General features: G+C 41.3%; 1 protein-coding gene and 2 pseudogenes across 1 annotated transcript in view; all 3 read right to left on the reverse strand.

The window, feature by feature from the left end:
* Window positions 1–12,042, reverse strand: part of COL4A6 (collagen type IV alpha 6 chain) — a 105,737-nt gene extending 93,695 nt beyond the window's left edge. The window contains 4 exon segments of the mRNA XM_024551637.3: window positions 1,978–2,094; window positions 9,360–9,404; window positions 10,583–10,717; window positions 12,016–12,042. Of these exon segments, the coding sequence (XP_024407405.2) occupies window positions 1,978–2,094; window positions 9,360–9,404; window positions 10,583–10,717; window positions 12,016–12,042 (324 nt within the window).
* Window positions 4,645–5,567, reverse strand: LOC112296844 (calponin-2 pseudogene; annotated as a pseudogene).
* A 1,658-nt stretch (window positions 12,043–13,700) lies between the features above and the next one.
* LOC112296888 (kynurenine/alpha-aminoadipate aminotransferase, mitochondrial pseudogene) lies at window positions 13,701–15,222 on the reverse strand (annotated as a pseudogene).
* Window positions 15,223–16,624: the final 1,402 nt, after the last annotated feature.

The following is a 16,624-nucleotide window of genomic DNA, read 5'->3' on the forward strand; positions in this document are numbered from 1 at the left end:
TAAAGAGCCAGATTGTAAAAAATTTAGGCTTTGCAGGCCAGATCTGGGCTCTGCCCCATAATCTTTATCTTTTTTTTAAAATAATCTTTAAAAATGTAAAAATAAGCTATAGGTCAAGGGTCACGTGAGGCAGTTTGCCAACACCTGGTCTAAGAGATATCTACAAAACTATTTCCATCTTGTGCTGCTAGTAGACTTCTTCCAAACCTACAAGCCCAGTGTGTGTCACTAACAGAGAAAACAGTACAAAGTATGCCCAACCCACCTATCAAGCAGAAGTTTACTCTGTTAGTGGTAGATGCCAGCTAATGTCAGCTAGATGTTGTCCTCTTGGGGGAAAGTCAATATCCCTATACTTAAGGGGAACATTAAGGGGAAGTCAGTATTAGTATTGGGGGTAAAGCTAAACTTTGGGGACTGAAGCATTGATTAAAGAATTAATTTTTGAGCTAAAAAATTGTAGATATATTTAAAGAAAAATGTGACCCCAGAAGCACAAACCAGTTTCTCTCTTAATACTTCCCATTTCTCCTTATTCTTATGGCCACTACTTTCATCAAAGAAGTGTCAAATAATACCCACTCAGGATAAGGCAGGGTTAGTAAGGTCCCATTTAGTAAAATACATGTCCAAGTTCCCATTTAGGCTTAGGGGGAGGTTAAGGGTCAGGATTAAGTTTTACCCTGACTCTTAGGGTAAACTCTTAGTTTAACCCTGACTCAGGATTAAGTTTACCCTTGTCCTGACTCTCAGATATTCATTACCTGAAGATTTCTTCCTGTTGGGGGTAGCATTTCCTTTATTTCCTGGATATTCACTTTCCTAACTCATATGTGATTTGCTCTCCTATCCTGTTGCCATTGTGGTTTTTGAAGGCCTTTGTTACTCAAACAGCTTACACTATGTTGGTAATAATTTTCCCCCTTCCCTGCTGCATATTAGTTTGGTTTTTAGATGTCAAGGTCCTTTGTGGCAATTTGGGGTTTGTGCTTCATATGTATATCTCACTTTCTGACATATATATCCATACTCACAACTTCATTACTGAAGATGATGGTACTGATCTTTCAGTAAAATGCCAATCAATTAACACAGCTTTGGATCTGTCTAATAGTGTGATTTATAGCTTACTATATCACATCAGTACCCTTATTAGCTTAGATTATTTTAAGTGAAGTTGAGAATGGCTTTCAAATGTGTTATTTTTCTCTTTCCAGCCACTTAGAAAAGCAAGCTTACAAGGGCATGGTATCTATTAGAAATTTCTTAGATACAAACATTTGATCCCAAACTGGATAAATGGAATTAAATAAAAGTGGTGACACCAGGATCCAAAAAAAAGCTTTATCAATTCCTGAACCAAGGGTTATGATGTGCAGGGAGAGGGAGGAAAGGGACAAACTAGATCAGTGTAGATTAAGATTTTTCAACTATTTCTCACTGTTGACAGTTTGGGACAGATTACTGCATGATGTTGGAGAGGGGCTAGTCCTGTGCCAGTAGCACACCTCCAGGTTGTGATAACCAAAAATGTTGATAGTAACTGTAAAAAGTTCTCCGAGGGGAAAAGATAACTGCTGGTTAGTTAAGAAACACTGGTATATACCAAGCTTGCCAAGCCCTTTGGACCGTTGTCTATGCTTCCATGAGCCTATGTAAGTCTTCCAAATACTGCATTTCCCAATATTGTCTGATGTGTGAACTTATCAAATAACCCAAGTATATACTTTGCTCTGAAATTTATTAGTGTCTTAATAATCTTGCCAACTCCAAAATATTCAAAAATAACCCTAACTAGTGTAACATGTGTATACCCTTCTGCAACTGGTATAATTCTTTAGACTTTTAATGTTGTGATTCTACCAATATAGACTCCTGAATCAGATGCTTAATGAGCTATCCAGAGAGCATAAAAAAGGACACAATTGGAGAGAAACAAAACTATTTGAAATAATGTACAAAAATCTGGCAGCATACAGGTGGTCCGAGAACCCCAGGATAGCCATCAGGGCCTGGAAATCCGACAGCTCCTTGAGTTCCATTACAGCCATCCAGGCCACGTGGGCCTCAGGGCCCTGGCTGTCCAGGGTGGCCCTGTTCAAAAAGAAAAGAAGAGATCAGGTCAGGCACATTACTCTCAGCTTCTGTCTGATAAACTCCACAGTGAGAGAAGCCAAGCATGCTGCCAAAGTCTGGCTCTTTGTTCATTCTCTTAGCCCCATCACCAATGCTCTCATAGATTTCCTTTATACTCAGGTATATGTTGCTGATGACAGTTCAGGGTTACCCCTCCCAAAAGGATTAATGCTTTAATGGGATCCAAGCTGAAACCAAAGGGATCAAGCATGAAGAGATGAGGGGTGTTGCAACTTCACCTTGCCTGAGTACTGAAATTTACTAAGATGGGGCTTAGTTGTCTGGCAGCTGAACCACTCACAACATGGAATCATGCCAGCCCTTAGGATTCCTCAGAACAGACTAGAACTTGGGAAGCCTGGCATGGCTTTCTTTATTGAAAGCTTTGAATGAGAAATGACACTGAATTTTGGTCAAGAGAGCAGAGCAGTTTCCTCAGCACCACGTCTCCTGAAAGCAGGTCGTACAGTCTTAATCCTACTTTGTCATTATCACATGTCATGTTATTGCTTCAGTTAGGGAGCTGTATCTTCTCCTCTTCTGCACACTCACTACTGAGACAGTTGTTTCACTGGACTATTAGTAATCATTTACATATAGTTGGTATGAATTCAATAATTTTCCAGAGTTGAGCTTTCTTTGTGCATGAAGTATACTTTTTTGTAGGGAATATCCCTTATTTAATGTGTCAAAAGCAGGTCGAGTGTTGGATAAGTAGCAAAGAGATGACAGGAAAGACCAGAAATCTAGATGGGTCAGTAGAAGGTAGACTCCCACTCTCTTGCACAGACTTTTTAAATTCAAGTATGTATATATATTTAATGATTTCAGAAAATATGTCATGTTTAAAAGTCAACTTTTCAAATTATTAGAGGAAACAAAGTTTTGTCAAATTTTACTGAGCAAATGTTCCACAGAATTATTTCATTTTCATTGTTATGAAGTCTATTAATGCAAAAGTATGGGTCTACACTGCTAGACTCATAGAATGCTAAGTCCAGAAGAGTAGAAAAAAGCTTATCCTTTCAATAAACTTGCTGCAATTTCTGCCTTTCCAGATTCAGGTGATGATTTTTACTTGATCTGGGGAAATTGAGACAGGATATTAGAGTCATCAACATTTTATTATGAAATGAGATGGCTATTCTTGTTTGCCCTGAAGATCTATACTCTACCTTCACCAGATCTCTGCTTTGGGAGGCCAACCTTTATGGACAGTACTGTCTAAGCTCCCTTTCTCTTTGTCTCCTAGTTGTATTTGGCCACTGCTAGATATAGGCAGGACATCAAAGAGCAGGAGGATAAAGAGCACAGTCTATTTATTTCTCTCATGCCCTCCCTCCTTGGAGTTTGTATCTCTAGTTATGGCCACATTTCTCTACTGTCTTAGTTTCTGTTGGGAAACCATCATTCCATGGCTCCAGGTCTTACAAGGTCCCAGTATTACCATTCCTTCTTTTCCCTTTGATAACACTTTTGTTTTAGTTGCTTTACCATCCATTGTTATTTCCATTAATCCTGCCCACATCCTTCATATATACCCTTCACTCAACCCTTCTGTTAAATAGTATCTATTTCTGTAGTATCTATTTCTTCCTGGAATCCTGATAATCACTTTAAAATGTCCCAGTGAAGCTTGCTAGAGGTTATCTCTTAGTTGAGTAACAAACAAGAGATAAGGCAAGACAACAGGCTGGCTCAATACTAGGGATCTTTCTTACTCCCAGGGAACTTGGTTCTGTTTGACACCAAAACCTTTGCTTGGATTCTCACTCATTGGTATCCACATTTTTTTTTTTTTCCAAAAAGAGGTTTTTATTGCCTTTGGTCCACAGTTGGTATTTCACATTATCTTTTGGTCCCAGGGATCCTGGGTGGGACTGGTCCCAGGAAGGGTCTCCTGGTGGAGGTCCCTGTGCAGTACTTGGTGGGGAAGAGGGGACTAATATGGAACAGGGGGTCTGGCTTTGCCTTAACCACTCACAACTCCATTGTCCTGTCTGCGCCTCAGTTTCTTCACTGAGCCCCTGGGAGGGTCCTGGGGAAATCCAATCCCTCACGATGCCTAAAATATCTGGGGACTGTGGCCTGGCCCTCCCCCAAGGGACTTCATTTCCAGCATCCCCCTCCACCATCCACATCCCATCTCCCTCTGAAAAATTACTTTGGTTTTGCTAAAACTGCCTGAAACTTTTGTGGGTACAGGAACCACAAACTGATCAGCAGAGAAAAGAGAAGAGGGACAGAAGCAACCAGAAGCCATTTGGGGCCATTTTCCCTCTCTGCAGATTTCTTCTTCCACCCCAGAGCTTGGCCCAAAGCCGGCTGGGAGATTTGCTATCTGGATGTGCCCTGGTATGCACCCTCATCCCACACGCATCTGGATCTGGCCTTCATAGACCCTCAGCTTGAAGCACTTGAACACATAGAAAAACAAGATGAAACACAGAAAAACCTGAAATCCCAGATGGGGTGATGATATGGGGAGACAACCCAGAAGGTGGTGCCTCAGTAGCCTGCCTTCTCTTGGTAGCAGGGGAGTGGGTACTCCAGGGCATTCCCTGGGCTGGGGTGGTCACCTGTTGACCCAGAAGCCCTTTTGGCCACTGACCCCTGTTGCTACTACTTGATGTCATATATCTGCCAGCCCAAGCCAAAGACCTGGCTGCTCTCATAGGCTCCCTGCATGCAGCCCATCTGCAGAAACCTGAGGGTGTTATGACACTTGTCAGTCCCAACTTGGTGTAATAAATGTGCCACTGAGTCCCAGGAGCCATCCCACCTGACCGGCACCCTTGTTGGTGCCCTTTTGGAGGCTGGTTGTTGAGTGATTCATGGGTGGCAGGATATGGTTCTTGGGGTTTGTACAAACAGGTGCCTTCTTGTGCCATATGCCATCATGCCTCATTGTCTGGCACACTTTTTGGTGCCCATCTGGAGCCCAATGATGCACCAACCCACCTTCATGGTAGTGTCACCAAAGTTCTGCTCCTGCTTTTCTGAGTACTTGATACCTATGTCCACACCACTTTGCAGCTGCTTTGTCTTGGCCCTCCCTGCCAGAGCCAAAAGAGACACCTGCACCTGTGTCATGTTTCCACTCTCAAACAGGTCATTGGCCTCGTACAGATCCACAGAGTTCATGCCATAGCTGACCATGGCCTTGATGAAGGTGGAGAGGTTTTCTAGTTGGTGCCAGTTTTGCATGGAGCAGTTGATTTGGGGGACCAAGCCCGATTGCAGATTATTCATGATTGTGCACAGGATAATTCCATCCTTCAGACCCTTCTAGAAGTCAGGATCAATAGACAGGTCCACGAGCCCCTCGATCCAGCTGCTTCCTTCTGAGGGTCATATCTGGACAGGAACCAGTTCTTGACCTCAGCCAAAAACCCGTATGAGGGACCCTCATTGAACTGTGTGGACTTCATGCCAGTGGCAACAGTGGGACAGATGGTCTGGTGGGTGCTGGTATCCACATATTTTTTCTTGGGCCCCAATCTTTCTGTAGTTTTCTTGCCTGAACTCTTGATATCTCCTATCTGCAGGATTACAGGGACACCTGTTCACTCTTTCCTACCTTATCTAAATTCTCTGAGATTAACACCTGACCTCTGACGGACCTGTCAGTCTTTCCCGGTACAGCTGACACCAAGGGATGGTGGATCAAGCATTTCTTGAGCCAGTCAGACTTGTGTTCTAATCCCAGCTTTGCTACTTCCCAACTTGAGCCTCAGTTTCCTCATCTGTAAAATGGTGATGAATAATACTACCTCATGGGGTTGTTGTTAACATTAAAATAAAAATAAAAATTTATGGTTAAAATTATATGAGGCTAGATTTACTACACAGGAGCTCAATAAATGGTAAGTCTTCTTCTCTTAAGCAAGTCAGCAGGGATAAGCCAAACTCAGCTGAGATCTGTCTTCTCTCAGCTCTCAGTAACACAGCATTTCTGGCACATTGCCCTTTTTGGTTATTGCTAATGATTTTACATACTTGTGTGCCAGCTCTTCAAGAGAATGCACCTTTTTGAGGGGGAAAACCATAGTTCTATATAACCACAAATGTCTGAACACATAGAATATGAGGATGTGCTCTGTTCCAGAAAAGCAATGTTCCTCAGAAACCATACTTCAAAGGTTTCTGTTTGGTGAGTGGTATGTGCTCTCTATGAAGATATAAATCTGATGTGTTCATTTATGCACCTCTAGGCAGGAAAATATTTGAGATTGACTCCATGGGAAAAGCTAAATATAAATTGCAAAGGACAACTTGAAAACTTCTCTCAACTTATCTGAACTGAAAACATTTGATGAACATGTATTTCTTATGGGTGTCAACAGCCCCATATCACAGCTGTGATATCATTAAAAGCCCCAGCCTTACTACCCCTAGTCTGTTGTTTTAATGTTGAATATCTTGATGATTGCTTTTTTATTCACTCTCTCAACTGGTTGATGTGCCCCTTAGTGTATAGAATCGGATGATTATGACATCACTACTTGCCCATTCTTGTTGAAATTGTCTACATGACAACAAAAATGGAGTTTTGGGAGCAAAACAAATGGAACATATGTTAGCAATCAGCTAATATTAAGAGAGATATCAGATCTGTGCAGTAAAATGTGTTGGGGAAGCTGTGGATTTTAGCCAAATTGCTTAATAACTGCCGCTAAATGTTGACCAAAATAATTAGTCTGACTGGATCAAGGGTGTCTGTTGTATTCCTTTGTCTGAGGGAGTCCTGCCAGTCTCAGAACTGTTGTTTTTCTAGGTACTGGAGGTTGTAATCAGTCTGCTAAATATTTTTAGAGTTCCTAGTGTATGACGAATTCAGCCCTGGGGTCTCTGAGGCCTCAGAGAGGAGCAAAAGATATATTTTGTGTTTTCAAGGAGCTAGATAAGACAATCACACATGACAATCAAATAGTATGGGCCATATGTAATAAGGAGCTACAAGGTATGGGACAGACATCAAGGACTCTTGGAAGATTAAAGATGAAATTGAGAGGTAAGCATTAAACCTAAGGTGCCTAATAAATTCGTCATGAATAGCTGGATAGGAGAAATAAGGGAGAATAATTTCATGGAATAAGTGAGGCTTGGAGCCTCTTGTTAAAGCAATTGAGAGTCAAAAGTAAACATACAACCTTTGGTCAAGGGGAGGGCCAAGTGAAGGTTCAAGACAGTGGGGACTTCTACTGGGAGCAACACGCTTATTTGGAGGAATCTGCACACTTACAACTCATTCTTCCAAGAAATGAAGCCCCAAAGAGAAGTGATCAATTCCGGCAAGCCCTAGTGCTCTCTAAGTTATTAGTTGGAGTTAGAAGTGTCCAGCTTGTTTTTTGGGCAGCTTCCAGCTCAGAATTAGAATCAGCCTCTGTACCACAGGATTCACTTCTTCCCAGCCCCCATTAAAAAGAGATGACAGGAGGAAGTGGATAGTACTGCTGAAAGCTCTAAATCCCCCCACTCATCTCTGGTGAAGCCAGTTCCATAGGTGAATGGAAGAGGCAGCCTCCACTTTGTTTGTTTCCTTTATTCACTAACTCCTAGAAGATACACATTCTGAGTGGAGACTCTTCATAAAGTGGCCATAGGACCATGGCCATGAGACAATGCCGGGGGCATCACAAAAGGATGGCCAATCCCTTTCAGTTATTTCCCCAGTGGTCCATTTCTGGGCAATTTGCAGAGTCTGCACTTGAATAAAATGCAGAAATCTGATGGCCAATTTGTTGATACATGTAACAAATACAAGGTAAGTGAGCCTTTTGTTCTCCAAATCCATAAATGTATACTGGATATGGAAATAAAATTGATCTGATGATTATATCTTTGAGGGTGAAGCCATATACTTTCCTGTATCCTCATAACAGAGTGATGGCACATGTAGCACGTGTTCAAGAAATACCTATAGATCGGCACAAAGAGATTTGAACCCTCTTCCCTGATATTAGATGATTATGTAGTGTCACATAAGAAGCTATTAAATCTAGGGCTTCCACACAAGATTTGCTTCTTCTCTTAAATGAGATTGAAAATCACTGTTATAGACAAACAGCCCAGGCTAAAGATTAAATATATAGAGAATTGCCAAAGAACATAACTAAAAAGTGATGGAAGCAAGTTCTAAATACTGTATTTAAAAAATCATTTTGTATTTTTCAATTACAATTGACATACAATATTATATTAGTTTCAGGTGTACACACCAGTGATCAGATGTTATATAACTTACTAAATGATCATCCCAATAAATCTTGTACCCATCTGACATCATACATAGTTATTAGAATATTATTGATCATATTCCTTATTCTTTACTTTACATCCCTATGACTATTCTGTAACAATATGTATTTTAAAGGCGAAAAAATGTTACCTTTGGATTTCCACTCATGGGAAAAGTAGGAATATAAGGTAAAAATTGATAAGCTAAGGGATTGGTTTGGATGGACTAGAAGAAGATGTCTGAAAGCTCCAAACTCCCCAGTTATTTCCAGCAAAGCCAGGTGCTCAGGACAAATTGAAGAGGCTCCCTTCAAATGATCTTTGGAGTAGTTGTTTTGTAAACAACTAAAGGGAAATTCACTCTGAAATGAGATAAGGCTGAAAAGAACAAATTACTGGAATGAAATGTATCAAGATACAAGATATTTTTCTACCTAATTTCACATACCTTCTTTTTTTAAGATGTCAATTCCTTTCTTATTGTTGTTTTACTAAAGTTGTCCCAATTTTCCACCATTTCTCTCCCTTGCCCCACTTCCCCTACCCCATTTCCACAGTCAATCCCCGCCCTGTTGTCCAGGTCCATGGGTCATTCATTCTTGTTCCTTAACTAGGCCCTTCCCCTTTCTTATAATGAGTATGTATGTGCTGAAATGTGGCACTGACTCCACATTTCAGAGTCAGTTCCTCATCCCCAATTAAAGCTCCCCTCAGCAAACAAGACCTAACTTATTTTGACTAAGATATTGATGGTTTATTATGCTTGCACATGTCCCTGCACCCCTAACCATCTCATTTGGTGCTGCCTGTAATTGAATCCCAGGGAAACAGTGTGACCACTGCCCTTCAAATCTTAACACACACATCTTAACACTTGACCCTGAGCATGCCTGCATAAGACAGGATGTTGTTAAGGCCAACATGCTTGAGCTGTGAGGCAGAACTTAATGGTGATATTTTAAAATATTTTAAAACACACTCACCAGAATCCCATTAATGCCAAGAAAGCCAGGAACTCCCATGGGACCCTAAAAAAAGAGTAGGAAGAGGAATGTAAGAGATAATGCAATTGATCTTCGTTTGACTCAATGAGTTTGTTCATGTGATTCATTACCTAAGTTGTTAAGAAGCATTTTGTACCTTCTTTTCTACATTGCATCATCTTGTTCCCTACTCCACTTTGAAGTAATCACTTGTCTCTACCTAAGGTCTCAGACAAGTGTGTGTTATGAGGCCAGTTCTTGTCTTAGGCAATTTTGTAAGACCTAAAATTAAGGCTCAATATTATATGCTGCCTTGACCTCTGGGCAAACCAGGAGGTCCTTAAATGGTCTAACTACAAGTCCCCCTTTCCACTCTGCTCCTGCAGATAAGGTCTCCTAGGCCAATGGCCCTCCCAATCAAACAGATCAGATGCAGTCCTGCCTACCCCTAAGTAGTGGGTTTCAGTTCTTTGCTAGCCCACTGAATTATCCAAACAATCCAATAACATTCTCTCTCAGGAACCAAGGGGCATCTCACCTCCTTGACACTACAAAGTCTGCCTCCTATAGCTTCTTCTGGTTTATTCTGATCCCAAGTACAGCCCCTGTGTGGCCCTACACAGTGTGGTGTTCTCCTCCCCTGCACTGGGAGTGTATGTGACTAATAAACCTGGTGTCCATGTCTTCTGTTCAATGTCATGTGTCATAACTTTGGCCGTCCCCAGAACCCTAGGGTGGGAACCCCTCCTTCACCAGTGGGGCAAAGAAGAGGTGACTAAAATCAGCAGGGAACATAAACTGAGCTGCCAAACTCAGTCAATCAGCCACCATGACATGACAAATCTCCTTTCTTGCATCTTTTCCCCTATATTTGTGGCCTACATTTCTTCTAAGCATTCTGAGCCTTTGCTTCCCAGCCACCTTGCCTTGTTTTCCTGACTTCTGACTCATGTCCAGTTCAAACCCACAGGACTTTCCAGAATGGTGTGCCTACTTGTCTAGCAAGTAGCTAATACTTGCACTTTATGGTTTGCTTGCCATAGGAGTCTCTCCAGAAATGGGCTGATCCATTAGTAGCATACCATTAAGCTTGTCCCTTGTTAAAATATGTAGCCCTACACCACAGTTGTCAGGGTTAGTGTTATTTCCATAAGATTTAGAACCTTTCACCTTCATACTTGTGACCCATGAGTCAAAACAAAATCAAGGTTTGGTTGTCTTACCTTATCTCTTTTTGGTCCATATAGTCCCAGAGGGCCTGGTGAACCCCTTTCTCCTTTTAACCCTGATAAACCACTAGGGCCAGCAAATCCTTGAGGACCTGTTGGACCTTGAATTCCAATTTGTCCTGGTTGCCCCTAAGATGGAGAAAAAGATTACAATTAATTAACAGAAGACTTAACATCAACTCTTCTCATTTTCCCATGCACAGTGAACACTGTCACCCTTTCACTAAGTGATTTTGACTTAGAGAGCTGTCAAGCATGCCAAAGTTCCATACACAAATCACAAAAGACTATTTTAGGGGCTGCTAAACTTTCGTGGATAGAATGTATTTTATAAGCACATTTAATAAGATTCATGTACACCAAGATCCTTCAACTTTGTACTTCTTAGTAGATTAGCTAGCTTTTCAGGCTATATAATATTGTCCTATTCCTAGTTAATGGGAGCTCATCCATCAGACTGACAAAATAGTTAAATAACAGAATGCTGGAAAGCATCATGACATTGTATAACTCATGTCCAAATGGCCAACCGCATGCTTGCTGTGAAGTCCAGAAATGACTGTACCTAAAGAACACTGTCTCTGGGGTCCAGAGAGGAGAGAACCGAGAAACTCATGGGCTGGCCAATATGTAAGAGCTCATCTTTGTTTGGCAGACCTTAGGACCCCATCACTGCAACTGGAAACAGATGCTCACAGGGAAGACACACACACACACATACACACAAATGGTTTATTTTCTCCCTCCCTATCTCTTTCCTTCCCTTTACTTCTGCCAACTGCACAGTGTTGAAGGTGTAAAATCTAAGGAGCCTGAGAATATCTATTAAGTATCAATTATGATAGCGAGAGGGAGCAGCCTGAGGATTTTGAATGCCCTGGTTATAAAATGTCTGTAGCAATTAATTCTGAGAGTTCAAGCTGACATTTTAAAGCTGACCTAGCGAGAGAATTAACCCCAGTGGGTGCCACACATGTGGGTTAGTCTATCATTTAGAACAAACACCAGCTGGGACAGAATTTTCTTGGCAGAAAATGAAAACCATTAGTAATGTTCATTACCTTTCAGAGAACACAACACCATACCAGGTAGAGAGCCAATTTTCATAAATGTTTCCCATCTCTACCTCTCTGCCCCTTTACTTCCTGAAATTTCCTAAAGATCTGTGAAAAACTCTGATAAAAACCCATTAAACATTCCCTTTAATATTCACCTTCAAGTTTTACTTTTTAGAAGGCTGAAAATAGGACGGATGCATTATGTGGTGGCTAGAGTCATGTACTGGAGATGCAAGTGGCCACCAGCTGTATAGGGTTTTTGCATTACAATTTCCAGCATCAATCAGGCCCATGAAGATTTAGAAGTCTTGTAAAAAAGTGAAAGATGCTCTTCCTATGGAGATGCAAGTCTCTGGGGATTCCACCTACCACTCTACCTTCCCTGATACCCAGCATGCTCGCAGCCTACAAAGGATGCTAGGCTGCAGACTGTTTAATGGGCTTATTTCTGGGAATGATGGGATGGAAGTTGAGCTTTCACTTTTTGTGCTCTTACCTTCTGTTGTTGGACTTTTGTTTATAATACTTCTTTTATTTATTACTCTTGTGAATTTTTACACACACACACATACATACATAAATACATACATACAAGGTCTGTCAAGAAGGTATCCAGCCATGTAATATGAAAAATAGAGGCATTTACTGGAGAAGATACAAGATACAAGAAACATTGTACATAGGACAATGACACCTCAGTCCCCTTCAAAGTAGGCACCTTGGGACCTCACATATTTCTCCCAATCGCCATTAGCTGCCCTGTCATATTTTCCTGAATCTCATTGATGGTCTGAAATCTCTTCCTTTTCCAAGGTGATTTTTGTTTTGGGAAAACCCAGAAGTCACAGGGTGCCAAATCTGGGATATAGGGGGGTGGAGTCACCTGAGTAATTTGATGTTTTGCCAAAAGAACTCTGCAGGAGACGTGATGCATGAGCAGACACGCTGTTGTGATGAAGCTGCCAAAGACCAGTTACCCATAGCTGCAGCCTTCTGAATCATCCCGATAGTTTCCATAGAGGAATGTTCAAGCTTAACGTAAAATTCGATGCAGATTCATTGCTCTACTCGCTCAGTCATTTTGAATGCAATGACCTCACAGTACATATGCTCACTGAACGGCATCTACTGCCCCCACTGACTAGTACAGTGAAGTTGTCATTGTTCACACATGCACATTCCAGTCCACTCTCCTTGGCTGCCAGGTTACATTGATGTTGCACAAACCATTCTCATTATATTAGAAATGGCTGGACATTTTCCAGACAGACCTTGAAGAAAACTGGAATTATCTTCTGGAGGTCAGGGCCCTTGTAGTACAGGCTTCCCCCACTAGGTGAGTGTTCTAGGAACCCATATGTATCAGTCTACCAGCTAGAATTGTTGTGAGAGGCTGTGTTCAGCTTCAGTGAATTTTTCTGAAGACTTTTTCAGTGCATTTGCCCATTTCATGATGGGTTATTTTATGAGTGCACTTGCCCACACTGTGCTGAGTGTTCAGCAGTTTTTGATCAAAAAATTGCATGAGCCTTGTTCCCCACCCTCCCTGTTCACCCAATCTTGACCCAAGTGACTTTTTTTTTGTTTTCCTGGATGAAAAAAAGTCCTGAAAGGGAAACGTTTTGCCTGTGTGGAAGAGGTGAAACAAAAAATGCAGAAACACTAAAAAGGCATCAAAATTGATGAGTTCAAACGCTGGGGTTTTTTTTATGTTTAATTTTAGAATATTATTTTAAATGGATTTTTATGGCATAACATAATATCTGTGGTACTCTTACTGAAATCATTTATGATGGTCAAATTCTAATAATTTTTGCAACAAGTTTTCATTAAATTTTCTTAAAAAATAGAAAAAGTTTACATTGTATACCATTTTGGACTTATTTTCTCACATTTTCAAAATAATTTCCTATAACTGTTAGTTTCATAGAAAATTTATGGGAAATTATAGAACAATTTCAAAGTTCTTTACAATAAAATGTACAATAAAAATATTTTTTTGCAGGTTGAAAGTTTATTAAAAGGTATGTGGATTATAAATATGTTTTGGCAATCTGGTGGATTTAAGGGCACTTTAAAAGTTGTCTAGTTCCATTAGTACAGATATGACATGTTTGATGCAACCCAATCAGTAAGTCTAACACCAACAATCATTTCTTGCTGCTAAAACACAGGAATAATTTATCTAAAAAATCCATGAGAATGATGAAGAGTCTGATGTCTTCATAAAGATTCTTTTATAAGTTGTGCTAATCTTTGGAAGGCCATATCGATTTGTTCTGGAGAAGCCAAAGAGAAGGATGCTCTGAAGTAAGGGCTAGGAGCTTAGCGATCAACGTAGAAAGCATTTCCAGCATTTCCATTAGTATCTCTTTCTTAATGGCTTTTTCTTCAATCAGTTTTTTTGCGTCATAAATGCCCCTAATTTTAATCCATACAAACATTCCAGCAGTAGGAACATGCCACTCTGCCAAACCACTTAACCCCTTATCTGCAGTTGTCAATATTGCATCCTTCTGCTTCCTATAGTAATCAGTAACCCTGTCTACGTGAGCCAGGAAGCCCTCTTCTCCCCATCGGTGAAGAAGCTGGGATACCATAAACTGTGTAAAAGTGCTGGTGTGCAATGTTGAGACTTGTGTGTGTAAAACAACTCTCTCTATCAGGGGTTTTGGACCAGTTATAAACCCTATTCTCAACCCAGCAGACAAGACTTTTGAAAAAGAGTTAGATCTGATGACATGCCCATCAATGTCCATGGAAAGAAATGACACTGTCCAGGGCTTTTTGAACTGGAGAAAATAGTACTGATCATCTTCTATTATGAGGAAATCATATTTTCTTGCGAGCTAATAGATTTCCTTTTTGCAGTTACTTGTTAGTGAGTTTCCAGTAGGGTTGTTGCTATTTGGGACAGTATAAAGAAATGTGGGGGTGTTTTTCTTGGGGTTCTTTGAGTCTTCTGGTCTCCATTTGGAAAGTATTTCTTGGAGGAACTCTGGAATAATCCCATATTCATCACTGAGAACATCAATAATGTTGCAGCTGAGTGGTTGTAGAGCTTCAAGTGTTCCTGAATAAGCAGGTTCATTTAGGAGGACATTATCTCCACTATTAATGAGCATTTCAAACACCTTACAAAGACCATCTTGGCTGCTGGTTGTGACACACATATCCATTTCTTCTTGTCTGGATGGACGATGGAGGGTGGGAGGATTGTGCAGTTTTATTTGTAACTGTTTTAGCCAGGACAACAGCTCTGGGATTCCAGCACTTTGAGAATACTGAAGTGCTTTATTCATTATCTCTTCTTCAAATTGGATGACCTTTCCACCGTCCATGGTGATAACAGCAGTCTTAGAAGGAAACACATTGGGATTTGGTGATCCAGTAGCCAAGGAGATGAGTGATTTTGGTGACCTCAGCATTATTTCACTGAAGATTGTGATGGGAGAAGGCCTTCTTGCTGTACTCCTCATGGTGAGGAACCGTGCATAATTCATGTTTCTGATACCCAAGCACCAAGCTCCTTCTTCAGTGGTTGAAGACTAACACAAGCAAACACTTGCGTCTGGGGCTGCCACTTTGGTCTCTCTCAGAATGTCACCTTAGGTGACTCCTGCCTTCCTCCCCCGTGAGGAGTCTGGTTTCTCGAGCTCAGTGCCGGGAAAACGTCGCCAAAACTCCCAGGCTGGAGGCAACGCTGTGAGCCTGGGTCCTGAACCAGCCTAGGACGGGTGGCCAAACAAGCAAAGTCTACCTGCAGAAGCCAAAAGCTGTTTTGAGCAGTGGAATAAATGTCTCAATAAGTGTGTTGCATGAAATGGAGAGTACATTGAAGGTGACTAAAGTTTAAACATGTAAGAATAAATACACAATTTTTCATTAAAAAATCATTTTTGGGAGGGGTTTCCCCTTGTACATACATACGTGAAACTAAACAAACAGACAAAAAAAACCCTTAAAAAAATAGTGCAGGTCACTGACTGGTATGACTCAATGGGTTGAGTATCATCCTGCAAAGCAAAAGGTCGCACGCAGGTTTGATTCCCAGTCAGGGCACATGCCTGGGTTGTGGGCTAGGTCACCAGTTGCGGTATGTGCAAGAAGCAACCAATTGACGCTTTTCTCTCACATTGATGTTTCTCTCCCTCTCTTTTTTCATCCTTTCCCCTCTTTCTAAAAATAAATAAGTAAAATCTTTAAAAAATAAAATAAAAATTGTGTGGGGGTGCTGTTGAGAATTAACAAAGAAGTCTAAAACATGGGCCTTGCTTTAAAACTAATGTACAAAAAATTGTAGCAAACAGTACAAGTCCAGAACAGAGCATAAGTGGCATAAGAACACAAAGGAAGGGTGGTCATGGAGAATTTGTGGAATGCTTATCTTCTGCCCATGGCTGGGGTGGGGGTGTCATGGACCACACTGGAAAGGCTGAGTGGGGCCCAACTGAAGTGGGCCTAAAAAGCAAGGCAGGGAAGTTGAAGAATTAATGTGGTAGGAAATAAAGAACCCTTAGAAGTTTGGTGACAGGGAAGGATGAAAGAAAGGCAGTGTGTTACAGGGCTGAAACTCATCAATGAGAACATGTATGTATGTCAGCATGAGGCCAGGGCAACCTGCCTGAAGCTGGAACAAGGGAGACAGATAAGAACCAGCTGTTAGGAGAAGAGGAGACTGTTTGGTGGGAGGATGGAGGGCAGGCCAGGCTTGCCAAAGCCATGTTATTACTAGCAGAGAGGATGTACTCAGGGCACTGAATGCTTGACCCAAATCAGAGCCCTGCTCGAAGCTTTCCTGAATCAAGGAGGAGAGGTGGACAGCATGATAAGCCATTGAACAGCTATTGAGAGAGCAGATTGTAGTAGGCCCAATTACCATCTAGCTCACATCACTAGAGCCTGTGCTGTGCCTGGCAGGGGAACATGGGCTGGCACACTCCAGCTCTGGTTTCTTGTCTGTGTGAGTGCAGGAGCA

The sequence above is a fragment of the Desmodus rotundus genome, chromosome X, assembly GCF_022682495.2.
Source record: "Desmodus rotundus isolate HL8 chromosome X, HLdesRot8A.1, whole genome shotgun sequence".
NCBI lineage: Eukaryota > Metazoa > Chordata > Mammalia > Chiroptera > Phyllostomidae > Desmodus > Desmodus rotundus.